General features: G+C 38.4%; 2 protein-coding genes and 2 long non-coding RNA genes across 5 annotated transcripts; 3 read left to right on the top strand and 1 right to left on the bottom strand.

Moving 5' to 3' along the window:
• Positions 1 to 351: 351 nt before the first annotated feature.
• On the top strand, positions 352 to 2,147 carry LOC143853836 (uncharacterized). Its single transcript, XM_077363553.1, has 2 exons — positions 352 to 1,865; positions 1,949 to 2,147. Exons 1-2 carry the CDS (start codon positions 352 to 354, stop codon positions 2,145 to 2,147), a joined length of 1,713 nt encoding a protein of 570 aa, XP_077219668.1.
• Positions 2,148 to 7,745: 5,598 nt separating this feature from the next.
• Positions 7,746 to 8,184, top strand: LOC143854677 (uncharacterized). The gene is made up of 3 exons (XR_013237566.1): positions 7,746 to 7,819; positions 7,901 to 7,980; positions 8,073 to 8,184. It is a non-coding gene; the product is annotated as an uncharacterized LOC143854677 (long non-coding RNA).
• LOC143854678 (uncharacterized) lies at positions 8,185 to 10,074 on the top strand. 2 transcript variants are annotated; one of them, XR_013237568.1, is made up of 3 exons: positions 8,185 to 8,200; positions 9,204 to 9,258; positions 9,471 to 10,074. It is a non-coding gene; the product is annotated as an uncharacterized LOC143854678 (long non-coding RNA). The 2 variants fall into 2 exon arrangements; XR_013237567.1 differs by lacking the exon at positions 8,185 to 8,200 and having other exon boundaries at positions 8,670 to 9,258.
• Positions 10,075 to 15,489: 5,415 nt separating this feature from the next.
• Positions 15,490 to 25,331, bottom strand: LOC143854400 (Plasma-membrane choline transporter family protein). Its single transcript, XM_077364362.1, has 3 exons — positions 24,172 to 25,331; positions 16,537 to 16,885; positions 15,490 to 15,901 (listed from the first exon to the last, which is right to left on the bottom strand). The coding sequence occupies exons 1-3, from the start codon at positions 25,197 to 25,199 to the stop codon at positions 15,638 to 15,640; spliced, it is 1,641 nt and encodes a 546-aa protein (XP_077220477.1). The 5' UTR covers positions 25,200 to 25,331; the 3' UTR covers positions 15,490 to 15,637.
• Between the last annotated feature and the right edge of the window lie 1,891 nt (positions 25,332 to 27,222).

Consider the following 27,222-nt stretch of genomic DNA (forward strand, 5'->3'; position numbering starts at 1 on the left):
AATGACCAAAAATATTTAGAAATGTAACAAACGGATGCGGGAAAGAAAGACATTGGAAAACCGACGGAAAACAAACCCTAATTTCTTTATCGATTAAGGTAGAGCAAAATGGGGTGTCTACAGGATTTGGGCCTCCATTATGATAAAATTGAAGCATGCCCTAATGACTGTATGCTATTCTGGAAGGAAGCCTCCAAGAAGGAGACGTGACGCATATGTGGGGCTTCAAGGTGGAAAATAACTGAAGGGCATTTGGAAGATCATGGAACTCATTCATCCTCAAGAGACCCAAAAGTTCCTGCAAAGATTCTGCGTCATTTCCCTTTGAAGCCGAGATTGCAAAGGCTATACATGTCAACTAAAACGGCTTCTTTCATGACTTGGCATAATGACAACCGTACCAAAGATGATATATTAAGGCATCCTGCAGACTCTACGGCATGGCAAACTTTTGACTACATTCATCAGTGGTTTTCCTCAGAGCCTCGCAATGTTAAACTTGGGTTAGCAAGCGACAGATTCAATCCATTTAGGACGATGAGTATTGCTCAGAGCACATGGTCCATTGTGCTCATTCCATATAACTTGCCACCATGGATGTGCATGAAGCAACCGTATATAATGATGTCTTTTCTAATTCCCGGTCCATCTAGTCCAGGAAATGATATTGATGTCTACCTACAACCCTTGATTGAAGAGTTGAAGGAATTATGGGAGACGGGTTTGCAAACCTACGATGCATCGAAGAAAGAGAATTTTAGAATTCATGCAGCACTTTTGTGGATGATTAGTGACTTTCCTGCATATGCTAACTTATCGGGATGGAGCACCAAAGGAAAACTTACATGTCCTTCTTGTGGCAAGGAGACTTGTTCTCTTCGTTTGAAGCATGGAAGAAAATTTTGTTACATGGGTCACCGTCGTTTCTTAGAGAACAACCACAAATTTAGGTTTGAAAAGTCTGCTTTTGATGGCACTGTAGAAAAGAGGTCAGCTCCGATGCCACTGTCAGGGACACATGTATTGCATCAATTACAAAGTATTAACATAACATTTGGCAAAAAGAAAGATACCGGTCCAAAGAAGAAAGGTACCCGTCAGAAGAAAAGTGGAACTGGGGAGAATCCCTTGGACAAAGAAAGTTCTAATTCCGCCGCTAAGAAAAAAGAGAAGCCTCCCAAAGAACATAATTGGAAGAAGAAAAGTATATTTTTCAGTCTGCCGTACTGGAAAACACTCCTACTACGCCATAACCTAGATGTGATGCATATCGAGAAGAATGTATGCGACAACGTAATTGGGACATTACTAAATATTGAAGGAAAAACAAAGGATACTGTAAAAGCACGGCTAGATTTGCAAGAAATGAAACTAAGAAGAACTCTTCACCTTATGAGTAATGAAAGGAACAAAACATACTTGCCCCCAGCATATTTCACAATGTCTCCAAAGGAGAAAGAAGTTTTTTGCAACATCCTGAAGGACGTCAAAGTTCTAGATGGCTATTCCTCTAATATCTCGCGACGTGTGAATGTTCGAGAGCGCAAGCTTTCTGGGTTGAAGAGCCATGACTGCCATGTTTTGATGCAACAATTACTTCCGTTAACAGTACGCTCATCATTACCTAAGAATGTCAGCTCCGTCTTGATTGAACTATGTAACTTCTTCAGAGAGTTATGTTCAAAAGTTCTCAATGTAAGCGACCTCCTCAAACTCCAAGATCAGATTGCACTGACACTTTGCCATATGGAAAAGATCTTCCCACCTGCCTTTTTTTATATCATGGTGCACCTACCGATTCATCTAGCGGACGAGGCAATGTTGGCTGGACCGGTACAGTACCGATGGCTGTACCCCATAGAGAGGTATGCATAGTTTATGAAAATTTATTTCATACTTGGAAAGTTATTTGTCGTAGTCCAAGTAATGAAAAGTTCTATTCGTTTAGGTACCTACTCACATTGAAGTCATATGTGCGCAATAGAAGTCGTCCTGGGGGATCTATTGCAGAGGGGTACCTGGCAGAAGAATGCATAACGTTTTGCTCAAGATATTTTGAAGGTGTGGAATCAAAGTTGAATCGACCAGTTAGAAATTATGAGGATGTTCCGAGTGAAATAGAAGAAGGATTCGCTATTTTTCCGTAGCAGGACACCGTATAGGCTACGCTAAGTCATGCCCCTTAGATCAAATCACAATTGATCAGGCACATCGATATGTTCTCTTCAACTGCCCTACAGTTCAACCATTTATTGAGTAAGCCAATTAAATTGTCTAACAATTTATTGAGCAAAAATGTTACTGCTTTTTTATCTAACAGACATTAATTCGTATGCAGAGAACACCTTAAACATATTCAAACGTTGCATCCTCGTGCTAGACCAAGGGTTACAGAAAACACACACAACAAAAATTTTCCAACTTGGTTCCTCACACATGTAAGTTTGTTATGAACCTTACGCCAATCTTCAAGTTTCTTTAGCAAACACATTGGTCTTTGTAATTGAACAATCAAATTATGAATAGGTTCAAGAGTTGCATCATTCAAGAAGTGAACATCTATCAGAAAAGCTTAGATGGTTAGCCGGAGGTCCGTCGACTGTCGTTACGAAATACAAAGGGTTTCTTAGTAAAGGTTTCCGCTTTCACACGAAGAGTCGCGAACGGTTAAGAAAAACACAGAATAGTGGGGTTGTCGTTAGGGCTGCAACTCGAGCCGGGTAAAACCCGACCCGCATCGACCCGACCCGAAAATAGCCTGGGTCGGGTTCAGGTTTCATGGGTTTCGGGTCGAGCCGGGTTCAGCATTCAAAAGCCCGCATGAATCTCGGGTCGAGCCGGGTTTGAAGGGGCCCGACCCGACCCGACCCGAGTTACATAAGTTATAGTATGTACATTTTTTTCTATTGTTAGTTAAAAGTTAAAGGGATAATTACATTTACACCCCCTCTAGTTTCTGACACATCCACTTCCACCCCTATAGTTTAAAACGTGACAACTACACCCTTGTAGTTTCAATTTGTTTAAGGTAGGCCCCCTCAGCTGAAGGTTCGTCCATAGATTGAAGGGTTAGGATGATCCGATGGAGCTGATTCTTTTGGCACACCCTAACTATGTCAGGACCCATCAAATGAACACTTTGGATCATCCAAACAATGTGGGCCCACATTATTTGGATGATTTTTTGGTAGTGTTTGGATTCAGGTAGGGGCCCACATTATTTGGATGATCCAAAGCGTTCATTTGATGGGTCCTGACATAGATATGGTGTGCCCAAAAAATCAGCTCCATCGGATCATCCTAACCCTTCAATCTATGGACGAACCTTCAGCTGAGGGGGCAAACCTTAAACAAATTGAAACTACAGGGGTGTATTTGTCACGTTTTAAACTATAGGGGTGGAAGTGGATGTGTCAGAAACTAGAGGGGGTGTAAATGTAATTATCCCAAAGTTAAAAGTGAAAACCCACGCACCCACTGTTACTGTATGTGAGTGTAATTTCTGCTTCTATGAGTTGAGTTGATTCAAGTGTTTGATTCAGCATTGTTTGATTGTAATTACAACATTGTTTGATTACAGCATTGTTTGATTCAAGTGTGATGTGAGTGTAATTACATCATTGTTTGATTCAAGTGTAATGTGAGTGTAATTTCTGCTTCTATGAGTTGAGTTGCCTTGCCAAACAAGAATTTTCCTTAAAAATTTGCGTCAACGTGAAAAAACCCGAACCGACCCGAGATTTATCATGGGTAGGGCCGGGTTTGGGAATCGTGGGTTTTCCGAAAAAAAACCCGACCCGACCCAACCCGAGATATTTCTCGGGTAGGGTTGGGTTCTCCAAAACCTGACCCGCCCGACCCGAGTTGCAGCCCTAGTTGTCGTCACTGCAAGTACAAGAAGTTTTTCAAGCTCTAAGGATCGGAATCCAATGGCGAGTAATGTTAGTTATTACGGTGTTTTGACAGATATCATAGAACTTAACTATTACGGACGACTAAAGGCGTTGCTTTTCAAGTGTGATTGGTTTGATGTTCTAACGCCGGACAGGGGAATAAAAATAGATGAGTTCGGTTATACGGTTGTAAATATGGCACGACAAATTTATAACGATGAGCCTTTTGTCTTTGCATCTCAAGCTGAGCAGGTATTCTACGTACAAGATCACCCTGGCAACAAAGATTGGCATGTGGTTGTGAAGATGAAACCTAGGGACTTGTATGACGTGCATGGTGAAAATGAGGAGAAATATGTCCAGACCGAGGCAATGGAAATCCAAAATTTGGAAGACATTGGTAGATTGGAACGGATAGATATAGTTGGGACAGAAATTGATGAACCTTTGGAAACATTGACCCAAAAAATTCAAGATGACGAAGAATGTGATACCGAATCAGATGATAATGACGACGATGATGATGCTAATGTTGACATGGACGATCTAGTGTACGATCACTACACTGTTAAATCAATTTTATTTCTTTGTCAAAACTGTAAATTTGGTAAGAATGTGATACTGATTTTGCATGTCTTTTGTGTCTTTTGGTTCAAGTAGGGGTAGTTTGGTTATTTCTACACCACATATTCTCCTGATCAGCGCAGCCATATTATTGAATGATTTTGTTAAATTATTGTCAACTCGTTAAATTGTTATTTATAGTTGTTAATTCTATGATTTTGTTCTCCCATTAATTCTATGACGATGCCAGTGTTCTGCCATTGTTAAATATTAATCTCAAATGAGAATCCTGTGCAGGTAATCAAAGATGACACGATGGAATCTCATGAGGCCAATCGTCACAATTACAGGACCCAGATTCGTCTACTGACCTGGCGCACTACCAGGATGACATGGTTCCCCACCTAGATGAGCTACCGCACTCCCAGCCCTTAGAGCCACAGTCACAGACACAGGATGTTCCCTCCTCATCGAGGAGGACTCGAGGTCCGACTTACTGCATAGATACATGGGGAAAACAAGGCCAGAAGAAGAGAGTGAAGTTCAATGAGCTAAGCCGGCCTGTAGGGAAAAGAGGGAGAAATTTCACATCATTCCTGGGTTCTATAGCGAGAATTGGTGATAAGTTGCCCATCGACTATCTCGATTGGAGAAAAATGCCCAATGAAAACAAAGAAGATGCGTGGGATATTGTTCAAGTATGATGAAAATGAATTTTATATTAGATTTTCTTAGTACATTCGTTGTAATTCCATTGTATTATTAACTTTTTAATTGACCTTTTACCAAACTTACGACGTTCATGAGATACATAAGAGTTGGGTGCTTAGTAATATTGGTATGAAATGGAAAAATTGGAAGTGTAAGATGAAAAGAAGATTCTTCGATAAAAATCGCCCATGCACGAAGCCGAGAGTAATTGAAACACAGTGGTTGAATCTTTGCATTCATTGGCGCTCTCCGCTGGGTCAGGTAAGATGTTTTGTTTTAGTTTTCCTGTTATTTCATTCAAAGACTTATAAATTTTATTATGTTGATCCCAAATTATAGGGGCAGAGTAAAACCAATAAGACTAATAGGTCCAAACAAAAAATGATGCATACTGCGGGAAGTAAGAGTTTCGCAATGATACATTATGAGGCAGGTGAGGAGCTTAGCCGCACTGAAATATTTAAGCGTACTCATGTTAAGAAAAATGGGTTACCTGTTGATCCAGCCTCAGAGGAACTGATGGTATGTTAGGGTATACAATGTTTATATTTATATTTTTTTTGTTTAATTGAGTAATTTTCTTATAAGTTATCTTTATTTTGTTTCTAGAACAAATTTAAAGAGTACGAAACACAGCATCCAGAGGCTACCACTAGCCGCACTGTTGCTAGGGATGACACCTTTGCTCAATGTGTGGGATCAAAAAGGCGTGGCCGAGTACGGATGATGGGATATAGTGCGAACTCGACTAACACATTTGGGTCATCATCAAATCACATGGATTACTGTAGACAGATTGAACAACAGAGAGATGTAATTGAACAACTTAGGGAGGAGAATAGCCAGTTTAAGGAGGCAATTTCTCAAAAGATTGAGGATTTCTTATCGACTTTCATGCGCAACCAGGTACAATTTGAATTTTGTTCAATAGGAGTTAGTTATAAATATGTGACAGTTATAAATATGTGATATGATGTTTTTGAATGATGTATCTACCATATTATATCTAAGACTCCTATCGTGGGGACACCTTCACAAGTGGATGCTCCTTCCCCCTCTAGTAGCAGCACATGTCGTTCCCGCCCTGAGGTATAAATGGTTTTTGTATTTCCATAAAAAAAATCATGCATTTTCTTGACGATTACCGTTTTATAGTGGACATGTACTTGACTTTATTTCTTTAATGTTGCTAAGGGTATTTTGATGAGCATTAAACAACCGGGCCTTGAAGTGGCCAAGGGACTTCTTGTGAGTGATGATCCGATGACTATAGTAAATGGAAACCCAATGGGAGATGGATTCTCTCTGGTTAGTATCAAGGTTGCAATGATGGGTGATGAACCTCTGTTAAGACCATCAGGACGACGTAAAACCATCAGAGACGCCGCAGGAGGACATGTAGCATGGGTTTCTTCATTTGTAAGTACATGATACATTTATTTATTGATGAATTTACTTCAACTTTATTGAAGTTGTTACTCATTCGTATCCTCTTTTTTTTGTGCAGGTCAAGCTAGCATGATGCACTTAAGGCCCATTGTTATGCATGTTTTTTCTATTTCTTTCCTATAGTTTTTGTATGGATTTTAGTAACTTTTTGTATGGGGTTTTGATGTACTTAAGCACACATGAAGCACTTAACCAAACAAGGAGCACTTAACTCACTTGGGTTTATTTCATTTCCATGGTTGATGTATGAACCTTTATATTTACTTGATATATGAACCTTTATGAACTTTAAGCTATTTCATGTCTTTATGTTGTCTATTCCAAATGGGAACATTATAAGTTAAAGGGATGGTGGAGAACATGGAAGAGTTGGTGGTTGTTGGGATGTAGAAGATGGAAGAGATGGTGGTGGTATGTGGATTGTTCAAAGAGAGACAAAAACAGGAACCACCACCCATCAAGGACAGCAAACAATGTTGTGCGTGTGTTGTATTCATTGAAGGTTGTATTTTAAACGCTTGTAAAATCCTTATTTTCTTGCAGTAAAGCATCCCCATTTAACATGATGGGTCTTTTGTGCAGGGGTGTTTAATTAGCCCATCATGTGTCGTGGTGAGCCAAGGCAAATGACAAGAAAGAATCAAGGGAAAGCTGATCCCCCATGTACACTATCAAGATATGTGTTCCTAGGTATTTTTTTTAATGCATACTTATTTGTATTATTTTACCCATGTGTTGCTACTGTTATGATACTCAGTTTTAAGGGATTTGTCTCTTTTCCACCAAGTTTCTAAATTGTAGATTCCAAGACTTTCACAAAAAATAAATAGGAATTTCTTTTGGTGTTCATAGGGTTTCAGCTTCCCATGTATTTTTAATTATGTTTTTATTATTTTTTCCTTATTTTTAGTATCTGCAAGTTTCCTGTAAACTTTCTGAGACCTTTCATATTTTATTTAGTTCGGGGTTATAGATTTGAGAAACATTAGGGCTGTTATAGTAATTACATGCCAAGCAAAAGCCTTTTAATTGTTCTGAACTTCTGATTCCTTTAATTGCCCTTTCCTCTGCAGTCACAAAGCATCCAGTGAACTAACTTTGAAAATTGTTTTCTGCACATGTCAAAATCAGGGAAAACCTTGCAAGATTATGGAACCAAAAACCCCTCTTCTTGAAACATCACTAAGGGAGCGTCTGCCAAGGCAATTCTCAAATTCTGAAGCTTTGGTCTTTCAATCCATTTGGTTCTTCTTATCAAGAAGAGTACTTGGTTTTTATTCTAGGATAAAAGTTCTCAAGAATTAGAGAAAGAGGAACTGGAAAAGATGCCCAAATTGAAGGCCAGGCCAGGCCATTCGATAAGGTCACCATGGCTCCTTTCCCACTGACTTCTCATCTTAGTTAACAAACATAATGTTCTACTCATACTATCATCTCTAAATAAAATCTCTGCAGATATTCGAGAGCAGAGGACACCTTGGAGTATTTTGTTATCCAAAACGCCAATGGACAATACCTCAGGAACTTGATTTTGATACACATGAAAGAATGCCACCACCCATAGTTGAGCTCTTTTTGACAAGGTATTAAAATCAAAAGTTTTTTTTTAATGACTGTTGAAATCAAAAGCTTCTTTCATCGAAGTACTGTATGTTCTTTGTTGATTTACTTATGGAACTGCTCCTTTCTTATTTTTCTGGTGCTTTCACTGAACTCGGAACCACGTCATGAGCAACAAAAAATTCCAAGAATATACAACCCAATCCCTTCGATCTCCACACGGAGGTTTGTATATCCATCTACAATCAAGGCTTATATTTATTGACTGGAGAAAGAGACAGCTAGCACAGGAACTTCTACAGAAACAGTTAGAGCAGGAAAGAGGAAGGATTCCCATATATGACCGATTATCCTGTGGTGACTAAACTATAATAAATAAAGCTCCCCTAAATTCACTTTTTATTAGATAGGTCGATTAAGCTTATCATTTAATCTTTTGTCGACCCACTTCCGGTTCCTAAGAAGGCAAGGAAATCACTCACAGAGGTTTGATATTTTTCTCTCCAATCACTCACATAGGTTTGAGATTTTGCCGTGCATGTGGACCATCATGCTTTTGATCCGGCAGAATTTGATAAAAAGGTATTCAGTCTGTCATCTTCTTTATATGAAAGCCCTGTTTGGTAACCATGCATTTCTTTTCATGGAATATTAGCTTACCAGATGTTTGAGAGGGAGAGGGAAAGAATTGAGAGGACATGAATGAGGAGACTGTGTGAAGTGGCTGAAAAATAAGGAAAAACAAAAACTGTATTTTCCCTGTTTTTCAGCTTCTTGTCACCCTCAGCTTCAATCTTGACCTCTCAATTATCTCCCTCTTCCATCCCTCCCTGTTCCTCCCCCCTTCCATGGAAAAACTATCCAAAATGACAATTGAATATTATTTCCAAAATGACTATTGTATATTATGGAGACATCTGGTGTGTGTTAATGTGTGAAGACATCAAATGGGGTGTAGACAGTTTATATGCTGCGACCCAATAATGTAAATGGCTGTCCAATTTTACAACCTACATTTTTGTGCAGGTCAAGGAGAAAAAAATGATGTATAAGAGGTACAAGATGATGGATTGCAAAAATGGTATTTATTACTTGTAACATGTGTGTTATATATGTGCACTTTCAACAAACATGCATGTAGTCAATTAGTTATTCTTTCTGCTAGGCCGCTTAGGCCCATATCTCAGTTTGACTGTGTGTTGCTTTGCAACTGCTAGATTGTGTTGGAACAAAAGAAAACACTTGTGTCTTTTGCTTTATTTTTTTAATTTATTTTGAAGCTATGTTTTGCAGATGGAAGAAGAGAAGGCAGTGAAACAAATGAGAGGGACAATGGTGCCCCATGCAAGACCCATTTCAAACTTCGCCAATCAATTCCTTCCACTAGGCAAGACGTGCAGCTGGGTGGGTTGGTTATATAATCTTATATGTGCATTCCTTCTTCTAACCTTTTGGTATGTATGGCCCCCTAACTATAGATCAGGTCCAACGGACGAGAAACTCAATTTCGCACTGTTCCAGTGTCTGTCCAGCACTTTCCGTTGCTATGCTCATTCATGGAAAGTTGAGGATCGGTCAGGTCATCAACAAACAACAAAAACCAAGTCTCCAAACTTGCGTATGGTCCAAAGGTACTCAAAAAGAGGAAGAACTGCTGCTACTGGTAGTGTTGCTTGCATGTGATGATGAATGTGCTTGCTGTTGTTATTGGTACTGTGGTGGGGTCAAGAATGTTTGAACCCAAGAGAGAGAGATTGTTATATTGTGTATTCCTTGGGTAACAACACATACTTCATAGTGAATTTTTTCGAGCACTTCAATTCTCCTAATTTTTGGGAGATCAAAACAAATTTGCTAACTTCAATGGTTGATTTATTTAAAAGGAAAAATCTAGCTATGTGAATATAAAGTTTGGCAACTGTACTAATCCATATTCTTAAATATCCGAGTCACACGTGCATCTTTTACTAGTATATGTACAGGTTCTACAGGTTATGAATGTGATCTCAATATATGTACAGGTTCTACATTATAAAACATTGTAAAGCAGGTTGTACATTGTACCTAGGGGTGTAAACGGATCGAATTCGAATCGGATATGGCTATATCCGAATTCGATTACAGTATACACTATCCGAATTCGGATTCAGATTCGAATTTGACGGATATTTAATATCTATTACCAAATTCGTATCTGTCGGATATTTTTCGAATTCGGATATTATCCGTATCCGTTTATCCGGTAAAATTTAACATTTTATTGCAGCACTTTATCTTTCTTCTCCGTCTTACTCCTCGAAGAAAATTTCCAAAACCTAAATCCAAATCTCTACCTTTTCTTCACAAAATTAACTCTCAAACCATAAAATATATGAGATCCTCTTCTTCCTTTTAAAACAAAGGCAGAGAGAGAGAGGCGGTGGGGCTGGATGATGGTGTTGGTAGTGGTCTTTGGGTTTTTTCTTTTTCTTTTTATGTACATGATGGAATGGGTTTGGGCTATTTTGAACAGGGGAAGTATGAGTGCTGATTGTAGAAGATGAAGAGAAATGGGGATGGAGATGGTGATTGGGTTAGAGATGGAGGTGACTGGCGGTGATGGAGGTGGCTGTGAGAAGGTTGAGAGGGGCGGCGGTGGATTTTGGTGGGGTTGGAGGCACCAAGGAATGCCGAAGATGGTGTCTCAGCCTCCTCCTTTCTCCTCTCTCTTGCTTCTCCTTGCAAATCTTAGAAGTTCCCTCTTTTAATTGCATTTTGGGTTTTTATATAACCCTAAGTTGAAAAATTGATATGAGCCGTCCATTTACCATCAATGAATATGGCCTTTTTGCTCTAGAATTCTCTAGAAACTATGACATCTTCTTTCAATCACCATCATCCATTTGTCTCTTTCATCCTACAGCCCACATTTGTTGCTTCATACAGAAGCCATGTCAAACTCCAAGAATGCCCTTAAAATGAGAGATTACTTCATTTCCTACCCAAAACACTTTTTGTTGTTGTTTTTTTCTAAGAAGAAAATTCACTTTTCTTTTAGAAACAAAAGATAGTGTGTCATTACTAAAAATAAATATTAATGATATTATTAATAATAAATAAAAAGGATTTACTTCTCGGATTCGGATGTTAAACGGATCGGATATACCATTTACCAGATTCGCATCCGCTAAGAGCCGGATATCTCATAAACGGATTCGGATAATATCCGCTTGAAACGGATCCGGATAATATTCGCTTTAAACGGATTCAGATGCGGATGGTAATCGAATTTTCAAATATCCATTTACACCCCTAATTGTACCAGTGTGTAAAGCAGGTTGTACATTGTACTAGTGTTTTGGGAATTTTAAGTAATAAAATATATATTTTTTAAAAAATTATTACTTTTAGCGGCGGTCTTGACCGCTGCTATATGTTGCAACCTCGTCATATGGTAACGAGTAATAGCAGTGATTCTGACCGCTGCTATATGTGATAGAAACAGAAGCGGTCCTGACCGCTATTATATTCCAAAATTAGCATCTAATATGGGAAAATAGCAGTCGTTCTAAGCGCTGCTACATATAACATACAGTAGCGGTTGTTTTAATAGCGGTTATAACCGCTGCCAATACATACAGCAACTACACATTTAGTAGTGGTCTTATGACCGGTGCTAAAAACGTTTTTTTGTTGTAGTGCGCTTCCATTTATGGAGGTAAAAAATGGGCATATTTATGGAGGTTTATTACCCATCCATTTCAACCTCCACAAATGGAAGGGTTAGGATGATCCTATGAAGTTGATTTTTTGGGCACACCTTATCTATGTGAGGGCCTATCAAATGAATGCTTTGGATCATCCAAACAAAGTGGGCCCCTTATGTTTTTAAGCGCCACCTCATATAAGTTATATGAGGTGATATATATATATATAGACCAAAGATAAAATGAAGGAGGTTGAAAATAACATCTCCCCTTTTATGAAAATAAGGCTTTACTATTTCCACTTCACAAGGACAGAAATATATTAGTGTAATTATCAGTTTCCCCCTTTTTACATAATCTTACCCTTTAACATATTCTTGTTCTCACCTACCAAATATAATATTAGATTAAAGAACCTTATGTTACCTAGTTCAACTGGTCATGTTGACCGAACAAAATAGATTTTATATGGTTGCACGTCTCTTCCATAGGATGATCCAACCGTCCAATTTAATGGGTTTGACCTAATTAAGCCCCTTACCCTTCCTTTGGACAACCCCATAGTAAATTATTTTACATTACAAGTGGGTGGCTAAGGGAATAGAGGGGGTTGGATATACCACTACAAAAGAAAAGGGACATAGAGAAAGCTACTGATGATATGTTGACCCTTTTTATTCCATGGACCACCCTCCTTATTCACTTTGACTACTCTTTTACATTATGAGGGGGTGGCTCGCGATACAAATGTGGGGTGAATATCATTAAGGGCTTGATATTAACATAATACAGTTATGATAACTGCACCCACTGAGTATTAACTCAGGCCCACCTTGTCTTTTCTGTGTCAAGGGTTTAGTGGCAAATTTTGAGAACTAGGTTATTTGCATGGCTGTCCATAAAATAAATAAATAAATAAAACTTATTAGAGAATAAGGGTGTCAATTTTGGCTCGGGCTCGGAAGCTCGCTCGAGCTCGGCTCGAAAAAAGCTCGGCTCGAATCCTTAACGAGCCGAGCCGAGCCGAGCCGGCTTGCCAGGCTCGTTAAGCTTAACGAGCCGAGCCCTATTTAGGCCAGGCTCGGCTCGGCTCGTTAAGGCTCGTTAAGAATTTAATATATTTAAATATATATATTATATATTAATATATACATTAAAAGGGTTGTCCAGGGAGTGAAAGGGGGGGCAAAATATGTCACTTCATTTTTGGAACCCCATTTGTTACTAGGACCACCCCCCATAGTGTAAAAAAAGTAGTCAAATTACACTAGTAGGGCTGTCCAGGGAAGATAAGGGGTGCGAACTTAATATAACCCGAGCTCGGTAAGGCTCGCGAGCCTGACCGAGCCGAGCTGATCCTGGTTCGAGCCCGAGCCGAGCCTGGCCAAGCTCGGCTCGGCTCGTTTACACCCCTATTAGAGAATAATGGTTAGTGTAATTTTATAAAAAAAAAAAAAAAACGTGGTTGAGTTGATATCACCTGGTGAGATGCTACCATTATTGGATAACTGTATAAGTAATAATATGGTAACCCATTATCATTTTGTAATAAACACTCCCACTTCGATAAAGACGACGCAATAAGACAAAATTTACCCAATTTACATAATAGGATAAACAGGTTAGTCAAAAGAAGATTATGACAATTGAAATGTAATTTGTACAGGGTATTTTCCTGATTCAGTAGTAGAAACGTTCTCGCCGTCACGAAAGGGCTCGAGGCAAGTGGTAGTTGATTCATTTTATAAGATCAGTTTAATGAATTGCTATTATAATTTCATTCATGCATCTTTCCGTTCCTTATGTTTTCTAGGAGATCATTTTAAAAGAAAATTAATTAAGATTGTTGCCGTATGTATACACTAGTGCGTTTCAGTGTTACTTTGGTAACACTGTGGCCTATATATATGCTATGTATATATATAGTAAACTTACCGCATGCAAAAGCATGTGAGGTTAGAAAAAAAAATGATTATATATAACACTTTGTATACATATGATGCAAGTAAATAAGAAATTGTTAGTCTCTTGATTTGATGTTTCTTTTCATCTATTCGATATTGTTTTGACTACTATATTCCTTGGCATGATATATTGACCTCCTTGTTTCTCATATTGTCCATATCTTTTGGGTAGTCTACATACCTCTTAATGAGATCTTTGTATTTTTGTTTTGCTCCAATTCCTTTATATATCCTGTAAGAAACCTTTTTATAGTACAAGCTCATTAAATTGACTTTTATTTTATGAGTCAGCTTTGCTCAATTTATACATCCACAGGTGAAAATGATGAAAATAATGAAAACGATGGAACTTTCGCAGATGAACAAATCTGAGATCACAGTAGGATAGGGATGAGCGATCCGTTTTGGGAATGACAGTATAGTCATACCCTAGAGATTGAGTATTTGTTGAGAATAAGTGTTTGTTGAGCTTCCTCTATTTATTTTAAAACTATGTACTGTTGTATGAAAATAAAGATCGCTTACTCATTTTAAAAAAAAAAATGTCTTATTATCGATATCTTTCCCGTAGCTACCAGATGCGGAAATTGGGTCGTTACAAAGACAGCAAAATCTTTAATCATATTAAATTCTTCGAAGTCGTAGAGTTCGAATTTACATGAATGTTATTGAACAAAACAAACATTGAATACAAGACAATGTTCATTGTCTAGTTCTGGCAAACATAAGTCTGACTTTAAGAGATCCAATGATAACTTGGTACCATCATTCTTTTTCATGTTAATGAATTTTTAGCAGAAAGGATATTAGAATTTAAGAATGAATTTCTTTGTTTTTAGTTTGGTTTTCCAAAGTTTCTATAAGGATATTTTTGTTATGGGATTTGCTAGGGACCATCGCAGAAGGCATTTCGCAGGCAGCTGTTGCATTAGAGAGCCACATAGGCTCACTTTTCAACAGATTTGGTCTTATTCACTTAATCCATATAAGGTGGCTGCCCTAAATGCCTTCTGTGATGGTCCCTAGCAAATCCCTTTTGTTATTCAGATTTAAGAAAGCTTTATTGTACTTCTTAGTTTAGTCCCACATTATAAAGTGAGAAAAACCTCAAGAAGCTTATTAAGGCATGTACAAAGGAGGTTATATGGCCGACAAACCAAATGAAGGCTAAACAAAAAAATTGTTAGGCCTAGCAAAGAGTAGGCTAACCACAAAAATGGGAAGCCCATTTTTTATATAAGGGTCAAACCATTTGGAGATAGATATAGAAAATATTGTGATATAAAAAGTTACCTATTTTGACCCATTTTCTTGTCGTTAGCAATTTTATAAAGGGGATTATCCGGCTGAACAACTGTAACTGCCCCAACTCCTAACCAGCTTTTAACGACTGTTACAAGTTACAACACTAAAGATGCTATCAACATCTAATTAGAAAAGTAACAAACATAGTGAGTAGTGCCATTATCAAAATAGGATACCGCAGATAAAATTGCACGTATATTTATAAATAAATTGTGCGTGTGTAGAGTATGTGAATGTGTGTATATGTGTCTGTGTGTGCCTGCGCACGTATGAGCAGGTGTTTGTAGAGTATGTGTGTGCGTGTACATGTGTGCGAGAGTGTGCATCAACAAGGCAAACCACTCATAACACTGAGTTGGGGAAAAAAACCAGTTTATTAGAAAAACCAAACCTCAATTATACAAAGAGCCAGCTACAAAAGAGTTTAATCACAAAGAAGAAGCTTCACACTGTCCTCTGCGAGTTAATAGAGGACTTTGATAATAACACATTGAATATTTGAGTATCATACCCTGAATGGAGTTCTGTTGTCATGGGAATGTCTGTCATTCCTACTGGTTGGAAGGAGAACATAAACCTCATGAACCTCTTGTTTACACACATCCCCCTTGTCTCTATCTATGGCATAGCACACATATACAGTCTCAATAACACCGTCCAGCACATGAACAAAGAAACCCAATACCAAGATGAGCAGCAACCATGCCAGAACGGCCACAAAATACACCTCTACCCCAAGAGCACTGACGGCCCTTAGAATCACAAAGACCTGTTTTCAAATACTCAGAAAACGCTTAAAATCAGACAAGGATAAATTAAGCATCTCAGACTAGAGAACAATCAGTAGGAAATGTACTATCATACAATGAAAGGTGGGCAACCTGGGTTGGGTCGGGCTCAACCTGAACCTGACGGGTTCAACCCAATTTCAGCTTGGGTTGGGCTGGCATCTCCTCGGGTATGGTTGGCTTGGGTTAGGCATGGGAAAAGCCAACCCGATTTAATTTAATGTGGGGTTACATGGACCCGGCCTCTATCCTCTAATTTTACTGTTATTTTTAACATCTGAGGGCTTTTTTTCCCTCTGTTTTGCCCAAAGCTAACCCAAACCCAAACCCAACCCAACTTGACCCAATTTGGAAAAAAAATGGGTTAGACGGGTTGGGTTAGGGTTGAGAGATTTAGAGGCTCAACCCAAGGCTGCTCGGGTTGGGTCGGGTTAGGGTTGAGGGAATGATGATATCTCAGGTTGGGCTAGGGTTGGCTTCAACCAGACCCAACCCGGCCCAAATTGCACCCCTATATAATGAGTTATGTTCATCTTCATCTTTTAGTTCAAATGAACATTTTTATTGTTACTGGCTCGTTAAGATAATGGGGATTTAAAAGGGAGCCTGAACTCACCACAACAGCATATATTGCCGACAAGACGAAAATAATCCCGATGAGGATACGTGTTGAGATGGTCTCCACAAAAACAGCAGAGAGAAGATTACGTTTGAGAAGCTCATATGTCATCTTAGCAGAAGAACAGTAACCTTCACCAGTTATTGCCGTAAAATTGATGGTGAACTTGTTGAGAAAATCAATTCCTGAGAGTAAGAAATTAACACAACACCGGAGGATCAGATTAACTATCCCGGGAACAGCATCTTCCCGCGTTGCGATATCGACAGCAGCGCGTATGACACGGACCGCACCGATTAATAAGCCCGAGAAACATACTGTGCCGAAAGAGGGACCAAAAGCATTTCTGCAACATTTAGTATGGAAAAGATGAGAACAAAGAAAATGAGGGGAGAGAGTCTCTCCATATTTAGGAAAGCAATACAAAAAGGATTAATAACAGTCTCCTCACAAAAGAATAGCAGTCTTATTTATTCAGCATCTTTTCTCTAGAAAACTGAGGAAACATGTTAAATAATTTTATTGCAGACAAATGGACAGCAAAGTAGGTAAGGCAATTTCATTTCTCTTGAGAGAAATGGATAGACAAGTTATGAATTAAATATTTCATTACCACCATGACCATTGCAATGAGTTCTGCCTCCCTTCCTCCCTCTCTCCAGCTAGTTCCGTGGACAATAAGAATGAAGGCAAGGACACCCATTAGTGGTGATGTTCCATTCTGAGTATTAATGCCACAAGTGCATTTGACACAGATGCTGTTAGTCAAGAAATTGCAAGGACGGGAAATTTTGCTAGTATCAGTTGCAGTTGCAGCTGCAGCATATGAAATTAGTTCCCCATATTAAGAGAACTACTATTTCTTGCACAAATTGAACTGATGTGCATTGGAAACCTACTGCCTTTAATTCTGTTTTTGCTTCCAGACATGGACTTCTAGATAATCCAGACACGGTATGGTGTAGCATTCCAGTGCACATTAAAGACACGTAATCGGGACTGCATACCCATAGTGGGTACAAATAATAGAGCAATAGAACCATATGGATACTGACATCTTGGATAGTCCTATACCATCGCTTACGGGTAAGTCTAAATATACAACCCCCAACCTTTTGGATGTTAATTGGCTTACATGGAAAATTTTCTATTGGAAATACGTGTAGATATTGTTTACCCGCTTGTGGAAGAATAGATACCTACATGGTAATTTCTTTGCTGTCTTGGCTTTCAGTTAATCAGTTTTGCTACAGTCCCATCCTTTCAACTGCCTACATCTATTCAAAATAACCACCAAGTCACCAACCAAAGCCCGGTGAGAAGGTAAAAGTCTTTGCAGAACTCAAGATATTGGGAAAACTTCAGTAACTACTCAAACTCTTTAATGTTGAATAGTTTTGACTCTCGCCTACTCAATATTCAAGTAAAAAATATTTATTAACCACAGCATCTGCAACACTCACCTACTCAATATTCAAATAAAAAAAATGCAACATTAATATAATGAATCAATTAACAAGTCATACATACAGTGTTTAGTAAAATGACCAAAACACCCCTAAAACTATTTCAAACACTCGTAACATTCCCCCTCACGCTAACATGTTCCTTGGGACATGTTAAACCTGTGTACTGAAAAATGACAATGGTACACTCTAAGTCATGTGGTGAAGACATCTTCAATTTATTCTTGACTTCTAAGTTGCTACATAGCATGGAGACAGTTCTTCGTTCTCAACCTTTTCACGAATGTAGTGGTAGTCAATCTTGAGTCTCAACATGCTTGGTCCTAGCATGAAAACAGGATTTTGTGACAGCTTGATGGTGCTTTGGTTGTCAGAATACAATATGTGAGCATCTACCTCAAGTGAAGTTCGTAAATGAGGTGTCTTAGGCTCTTAGCCATGTAAGCTCAGCTGACAGCTATCATCGTGGTCGTGGCTCTATACTCATTTTCTACACTAGATATGTCCATTGTTTTTCGTTACTTACTAATCCAAAGAGATCAAGCAATCATTCATCAATATACAATATCCAACAACTGACCTATGCATGTCGGTATTTCCATCCCAATTTGCATAACAATAACCACAAACCTTGACAGTCTTGTCTTGAGAGACTGTAGATAGTTCATGACCAATTATCATTTCCAGATATCTCAAATACATTTATTTGCATGTAAGTGCTCTTCCTGAGGATCAGTTAAATCATGGCAAACTTGGTTTATCGCATATGTGATGTGACATCTGGCCTTATGTGGGTAAGATACAATGTTACCGGGGTCGCACGACCTGAAACGTGGTTCTTTTCCACACGGATCGCCAAAAATGGTGACCCACAGGAAAGGAGAGAGAGAAAAAGGGGGAAAGAGAACAAAAAAAACTCACCTTCCTGCTTTAATCTAATCATACCGATTGTAGGCAAACAAGAAAAAAACAAAAAGAAAAAAAGAAGAAAGAGAGAAGAGCTAGAGAGATTGACCTGAAACTTGTTCCAACATAAACTTCCATTGGAGATCGCCTCTGCAAATACAATCCATGCAGTATTGTAAAACATCCTTCCCGGCTTCCTTGATTTTGCAGAGAGAGAGAGAGAGAGAGAGAGAGAGAGAGATCAAGGAGAAGAAAAACCGTGGAAGGAATAACGCCACTTAAAGACACTAAGTCGACCACAAGCCTATTGATATTGGCACCTCTTTTTTAAAAAGCTGTCAAAAGTTATTTACTAGTGAAATACCAGTGTCACTCTTGAGAGCAAGAAAAGATATTTTATCTATTTTGCCTGCATTCTCAAAAGAATATTGTGTTTTTTTTTTAAAAATTTTCTGCTAGAGCATAATAAGCCGACTCCAGCAAGCAAATCCCTATGTTGCTTGCAACGTGGTCAACACCACATTTGGCGGAAGGAAAAATTATTAATAGAATGAATTCTGAAAAAGAAAAAGTGAGAAGTTATTTCTATCTTCAGCTTTTCTCTTATTTTCTTTGCTTTCTAAAAAGGGAAAAAAAAAGTGAGCCACCACCACAACTACTCATCATGGTGGCCATTTATGCACTTGCATGTCATGGCATTAAACCAGGCCTAATAAAACGAGTGGCTAGGATCTTACAATGTATGTAGTATGGATTATAGAATGATATTCTTATAGAAATATATGAAATTATATATATAGAGAACCATGGAGACCCAAATTAGTGCTCCATACTGACCCGTGACCCGAAATAGCGAACCGACTTAGCCTACCATCATCGTACTGGGTACTGGGCTACCATCGTACCCCATACACGTTCCCGTACCACGTACCAGAACGAACCGCGTTCCAGGTAACCATGGTAAGATATTGAAGACCTCTTGCCATCCTTCAATAGGTATGTGGATCTTTGACCTTGTTCTATTCGCATTGAGCTTCTCATTGTAAACAGAGGGAGTATCAACAAATTTGCAATTTATTATGCAAAACCTGTTGAGCACACCTAAAGCATACATTCTTTGAGCCAATCAAATTCCATCCTCGGATCTCTCAGCTTTTTTTTGAATGATGGGATCTTTCAACTTCTACTCCTAGAAAGTAATGCAGATGTCCTGAATCATTTACATCGAAGGTTTCTTATAGATTGCCATTGAGTCTCTGACTGCCAAAACTATCATTTCTGCGATGCCATCGACACATACAAAAATTAAAATTAACCTTGATAGAGTCTGCATGACAAATAGAGAATTTCCAAATTTGATTTTTCTATACCCGTTGTTTCTATGAGATTGGTGAAGGTTATCAAACCATGCTGTAGAGCTGATTTAGCCTATAGATTGCCTTTTTGAGCATGCACAAGTAGTTGCTTCTGCCTGCAAGTTTGAAGCTTTCCAGTTGTTCCATGTAAACATCTATCACTAAGTGAGCCACGAAAAAATATACTTCGCATCCACCCAAGGGTCCACCCAAAATGTTGGCCAGAGCAAATATATATCTCACCCTAATGCTCTTGACTACTGGACTGAAATTCTCATCATAGTCAAGTCCATGTTTATTTTTAATCTTGCCATCCATATCTTTGATTATACCCCATGGCCATTAATGTCGCCTTGTGCCCATCAATAGTCCCATTAGACTTTTGCTTGAGTTTGTATATCCAATTGCAGCCTACCAAGTTCCTATCTAAGGCCTATCTACTATCTCCCATGTATCATTCCTATGAAGGGTCCCATCTCTTCTTGCATAGCTTCTATCAACTTGTCATAAAAAATTGCCTCAGTGAATGCTATATATTTCATCAGTACTGCTGAGTACGTGTGTTGTCAAAACTTGCTGCGTCTTGTTCTAATGGGTATAATGCTTGTTATATATGGTTGTAAGAGGTATCCCGTAGCATCTGTAGGTGCCCTAGAAGTCGAAGTGGATGTAATGACAACAGCATATTGATGATGTGTCCTCCCCCTAAATAATCTCATGCCCAATGGTTGGGGACTATGAGTATGTCTAGTCGGGCGGCGGCTATTAGGTCACCTATCTTGAGTTGTGGACACACAAGACCAAAACATGTGTGCCGGGCGCACGACCCATCAACCTACTAGCAATGGGGGAGAAAACATAGCAAGTCGCAACAAAAGTTTGATTAGAGGCGTCTGCAAAACACTGCCATCTGTTCAAAGAACAAAACCCCGTTGGTGCCCCGGGACGGGAGTGGGAGATAGTCTTACTTGCAGGCATCAGCATCTCATAAAATGAGGCTAATCAAATAACACACAGGATGAGATTAGATATTCCTGGTAGATATAGAATGTCATCTGTACCCTATATGCTGATCATTGTAGCCTATGAAATACAAGTCACAACCTTCGGGAAAACTTCTGACGAGTAGCGGAAAGAACATGAATATAAAATATGCAGCCTCAAAAACAAAGAGTGAATAATTAGGATCCATACTGATAAGTCGTGAGGGAGGTGACTTCACAAGAGTATTCGACGGGAGCATGATTATGATGTGAAAGAATGTATGGAAGGCCTCTGTCACAAGTGCTTTTGTGCTTCAAAATGAGAAGTCATCAGCATGGTTTCAAATTTCGGTTTCAGAAAGCATTTCGGTCCTCCGAAACTGAAATTTCGGCCAAAATCCGATGAACTAAAATACAAAATTTCGACTGAAATTATCGAAATAATGGAAAAAATCGAGTTTTTTGGGTGAAATTCATTAAATTTCAGCCGAAATTTCCAACCGTTTCAGGTATATCCAATTTTGATTTTGGTCTCGACCAAAACCCGTCCGAAATTTCGGGTTTTGATCGAAATTTAAAACCATGGTCACCAGAAGGTTAGCTTCTGTTAAATGTATGTGTTCCTTTCTGCTACTCTTTTTTCGTGACAGTGTGTGCAGATAGAAAAACGGCTAATAGATCCGTCAAGAAATAGAGATGGTCATGAATTATTACTTCACCGAGGAGCTTCCCCATTTGCAAATCCTTCACGAGACTATAAGTTGGTGTATAGCTAAAGTAACACAGAAATTGGGACACATACTAGAGTTTATGCTGTATGATATGGACTACATAAACATTTGAGCCATCAAAGGAACCTAAAGATCAAACACATATAAATGCTACCAACATGAGTGATGGGGAAGGGAGGATCCATCACCCATGACAACGCAAAGGTGAACCAAAATAGGGAATACATGAAATAATGTTACCTAAATCATTGATAGAGAGTAGCAAAGAATAGTGCTTCTCAAATAACTATCCCCCAAACCCTCAATTGTCTATAAGTCTTATATAAGAGTGTTTTGGCCCATAAATGAGCATCAAATAAAGATTTTTTTTTTTTAAAGGAAAAGAAAATCAACTTCGTTAACTTCAGATTTCTGCCTTCCGCAAGCTTAATGCAATTGTTCTAGAGAGGAACCTGAAGGGTATCGAGGCAAACACCTCACTAGGCCTCAAAGCCAGAGGCATAAGCCTCACTAGTGTCACTCTTTTTAGTAAGCCTTGATGTTTTTTGAGTACTAGACCTCGCCTTGAAGTGTGCTTCATGTGCTTTAAAAAGTATTGATTGCAACATTTTCTATAATTATTGCATACAAAATTATCTGTGAGCAAAAAGAAGCCAAACATACTGCTTTGTAACTTGTATTGGTTTCCAAGCTTGAATAAGTCGCAAAGCACACATGTTGTTTAAATTCTTAGTAGTCACCCACTCTAATTTATTGTCTTTCACTTTACTTTTCATAAATTTTTAATATTTGGTTGTTCAAAGAAAAAGAAGTGCCATGAGAATTGAATACTAATATTTAGAAGAGGGAGCCTAATGGGATTCTTTCAGCTAAATCAAAACACATTCAAATGATAAAGGCTATGATTTAGGCGACAATATGAATTTATTGCTGACACACGTGTCCCGCGTGTCCGACACGACACGTGTGTCCACCCCTGTCGACACTCCTTTGGACACTTTTAAATGTACTACTATAAGTGATAGACTTAATGTGGGTGTGTGAGCATGTTTTTGTGTGTGTGTCAAGTGTGACATTCTGTTTTATTATTGCATATTGTGTTTATGTCTTTTATTATTAACTATTACAAACACTTTTATAGCTCCTTTTTAACTAATATTTGGTGTAGTATCATATATACTTTCTATTTTAGCCGTGTCCCGTTTCTAAATTTTGGGGGTTTGCCATGTCCAACACTCTGTGTTCGTGTCCACAAATCATAGGATAAAGGTGAAATATGCTAGAGTAGTTGTATTTTTCTTTCTTCTAATTTATTGGTCCTAATGTGACGTATTTTACCAAGTTAAAATTATGGCATAAAACCTCACCAGAGAAAATTTAGTAAATGGGACCGTTAAGATTTTCATTGGATTTCTGCTCCACACCTGTAGAGATTGTAGAGATCTCACTTTGTATAAACAGAAGTCTGATTTCCTTTTATTTAAAAAGGATTCCTACTGTCCAACATAAAGTAAAACCCCTAACAAGGTGGCAATGCCAATGGTTGAATTCATTGATGTTGACAGAGGTGATGGCCACTATATGATCGAATGGAAAAGGTTAAGTTAGGAATCAATGACATTGAGCTTCATGTCAAATTAAAGAAGCATGGGATTCAAATAATAATGGGAAGTACCACAAGTGAATACAACAACATGAAAACTAAAATCAAATCCAGTGAACTGTAATAATGTCAACGAAAGATGGAAAAAAGTAATTGTCTATGCAACGTAAAGGAAATCCTACAAGAGCGCAAGGGTAAAAAAGAGCGTTAGTAAAAGAGTAGAAATGAGAAATTTTGAAAACGTCGGGTTCGGCCAAGGGCGAAACTGAAATTTAAACCCATGATCATGCCTGCTATACGAAGTACAGGCTATTTTGGAATATAATTCAATTGCAGGCTTCTTTTTCTTTTTCTTTTTTTTGACACACCGCTAAATTTTTTTAGCAACACAAATAAACAAACAAATTTCTAACATCAAGTTCAGGCATGATTTTGATCATATAAACGAGCAACCCTGCTAAAGTATCACCAAAAGACATCATATGCTTAAACTATGTAGCCATCTATAACGGGTTCGGAGTCTAAAAATGTTTGCAACTATGTCTGCTTATAACTCTATCACAAAGAGAGAAAATTGCAGGAACCCACCTCATAGAACCCCTTATACTCCGGCTCGGAGTCGAACCCTCCTTCGAGAAGTACCACTGAGCAATAGTCCCACTAATCACATACACTTGAGCTTCCACCATAGTTGCCAGAGACCATATCATAGTAACAATAGCCAGTGCAAAATACGCGGGCACCCAACTATCCTGCTTCCAAACACAAGAATAATCCTCACTCACCACCTTAGGCACAATTTTCCCATTCAATCGCGAAAACACCAAAAACACAACAATAGGCACAAAGTACACAACAAGCCCAACACTCAAACTAGGAAGAACCAGAAACAGCCCCAAATTCCTCCCAAGAGCCTCAGCTCCAACACCCATAATTCTCACAGTCAGCTCAATCCGATGCCAATTCGCGACAATTATCCATATAAAAACCCCAATTATGAGAAAAACAAAGACGAGGATGAGAATCCGATACACCAGCGGAAAGGAATCGCGACAATTAGTAGAAACCGCGCAGGCAACGAACCAAAACACATTGAGAAAGATTGGGATGAGAATGAACAAAGGAATTGAAATGTACACAATCTGTTTGGTGTAATGCCTCAAAGAAAAAAGAAGGAAAAGAGCTAAAGGACCACTTAAAAGAAACGTGATTACGAGTGTCCATATCAAATCCTTCAATAGAGACGAAGAAGAAGAAAACCCTAATTCATATTGAAAGAAGTGATTTTGTAGGGATTCTTTAACACAAGAAGAGGTGGAATTATCGTATACGAAAGAAGTGATTTTGGAAGAATTAGGGTTTTGGTTAAAGATTGAAAAGATGCCAAAGGCGAAGGTGGAGAGAGAGAGGATGAGGAAGAGGAAGAGAAAAGGGAGATCTTGGAATTTTCTAGGGTTATGATTGAAGGTTATTTCTGGGTATTGATTGGGTTCTGATTCGATTGTTTGGTTATCATTTGGATCGATTTGGGGTTTTGAGAGGAGGGGGTGAGATGGGGAAGATGAGGACTCGTAGAGAGATGATGGGTTTGGATTATCTGTACTAGTACTTCCCATGGAACATAGATTTTTTTAGAGAGAGATTTTTAGAGGAGGTGAGAAGAAGAGAGAATCAGACAAAAAAAGGGGGAGAAAATGAGGGTTGGATCTTAGATGGGTTGACGTGGAGGATAATTTATTCTTCTCGCGTTTTGGTCAGCTCTGTGGATGAGTGAGAAGATGAATAATGAAATTACGAAAATACCCTCTGTGGAAATATTGTTTTGAAACGAGGTAAGAGGTTATTAAAAACGCAAATGTTATCAGCAGTTCAGCACTACTGTATTTTGATGAGGGCACTCCTCCCTTAATTAAAATTACGGTATGGCCAGCACCATAGGATGATCTAAACCGTCCATTAGATGGGCCACAGCCTAAATAGGTTGTGCCCCAAAAATCATTACCATAAGTTGATCCTAACTCTTCCATCTCAATGTCTGACAAGACATTTAGATCTAGAAATGATTTTTGGGCTCAACCGATGTAGGCTGTGGCCCATCTAATGGATGGTTTGGACTTTGGATCATCCTATGGTGCGGGCCATACCGTACTTTGAATAAAGTGAGGAGTGTCCTCATCAAAAGACAGTAGTGCTGATAACATTTCCCTATTAAAAGATGGGCATTTTTTGTCAATGGGTTGTTTCTGTTAAAGAAAGGTAGGAAAGGACAAAGATGATGAGGGTTTTGGTCTTAGATCTTTTTCTAAAAGATGGGCATTTTTTGTCGATGGGTTGTTTCTGTTAAAGAAAGGTAGGAAAAGACAAAGATGATAAGGGTTTTGGTCTTAGATCTTTTTCAAAACCGCAGATGGGAATGGTTTTAGTTGGCGTGACAATGAAGGAAAGCAATGGATATCCGAACAACTATATTTTGACACGGAAATTTGGTCAAACGGTACCTCAAAATATCTGACATAGTGAGATGGACCCCTTGAATTTCAAACTTGTCAAAGGGTTCAATTTTGCTTTTCCTGACAAGGTTTTTGACTGAAATACCATTCCACCCTCAAAATACACGTCATGCCATAAAAAAAAGGATAAAAAAGTGTTCCCTTCTTTTTCTACCAACCCTTTACCTTCTCCAATCCCCATTAACGTCTGGAACAAAAAAAAGAGAAAAAAGTGAGTTTTATTTTTGTCCTCTAGGGTTTGTGCTTGTAACCCCTAATATCTCATTTAATGTGTTTGATAACTCTGTCTTTTTATGATGGTGTATAAGGGTGTATTAAGGGTTTATAAGGGTTCATAAGTGTTATTAATGTTTGATGGCCCTACAATTGAGTTGAATCCTTGCTATGTATTTCATAACTGCCGTGATTAGGGTTGTCTAAGGGTTTATAAGGGCTGATAAGTGTTATTAATGTTTGATGGCCCTACCATTGAGTTGAACCCTTGCTAAGTATTTCATAACTGTTGTGATTAGGGTTGTTTAAGGGATTATCCAAAAAATCCCTTATTTTTTGGCTTTGATAATCCCATGGAAAACCCCCATTTAGGTACTGGAAACCACCTTTTAGTCCATGACCCTATTTTATTCCAATCTGTCCAATTGAAAACACTTTAGATAAGCCCCATTAAGCCACAACTTTATAGCCTCTTGTCTTGAAGTTTATGTTATAGAGTTTAGAACCCCTGTGTAAAATTATAAAAAAAATGCCCGATTCAATAGTTTCTCTTTTTTTACACTATGATGGATATTTGAAAGATGAGGTTTCTTGGGACTATGTCCGGAGGAGGAAGACATTGTTATTTGTTTCCCGCCGAATTAATTTTGATGAATTTTAAAGTGCAATCCAAAGAAGAATTGGTATAACAAAAAAGAATGTTTTACTATCGATCAAATATCGATACGTTGTTGATCCATATATAATCACTTTAATCGACATTGATGATGATGATGTCCTTCAAACAATGTTGAGGATGTTTGACATAGACATATTCAATTCTATGATGATATACATAAATAAAACCATAAGTGAGAACAATATTAATTTATTGAATTCGTCAATTCTTCCTCCAAACAATGTTTGTATTAGTAGA

The sequence above is a fragment of the Tasmannia lanceolata genome, unplaced genomic scaffold (genome assembly GCF_043159265.1).
Source record: "Tasmannia lanceolata isolate RefF3 unplaced genomic scaffold, GAP_Taslan_0.1 ptg000020l, whole genome shotgun sequence".
Taxonomy (NCBI): domain Eukaryota; kingdom Viridiplantae; phylum Streptophyta; class Magnoliopsida; order Canellales; family Winteraceae; genus Tasmannia; species Tasmannia lanceolata.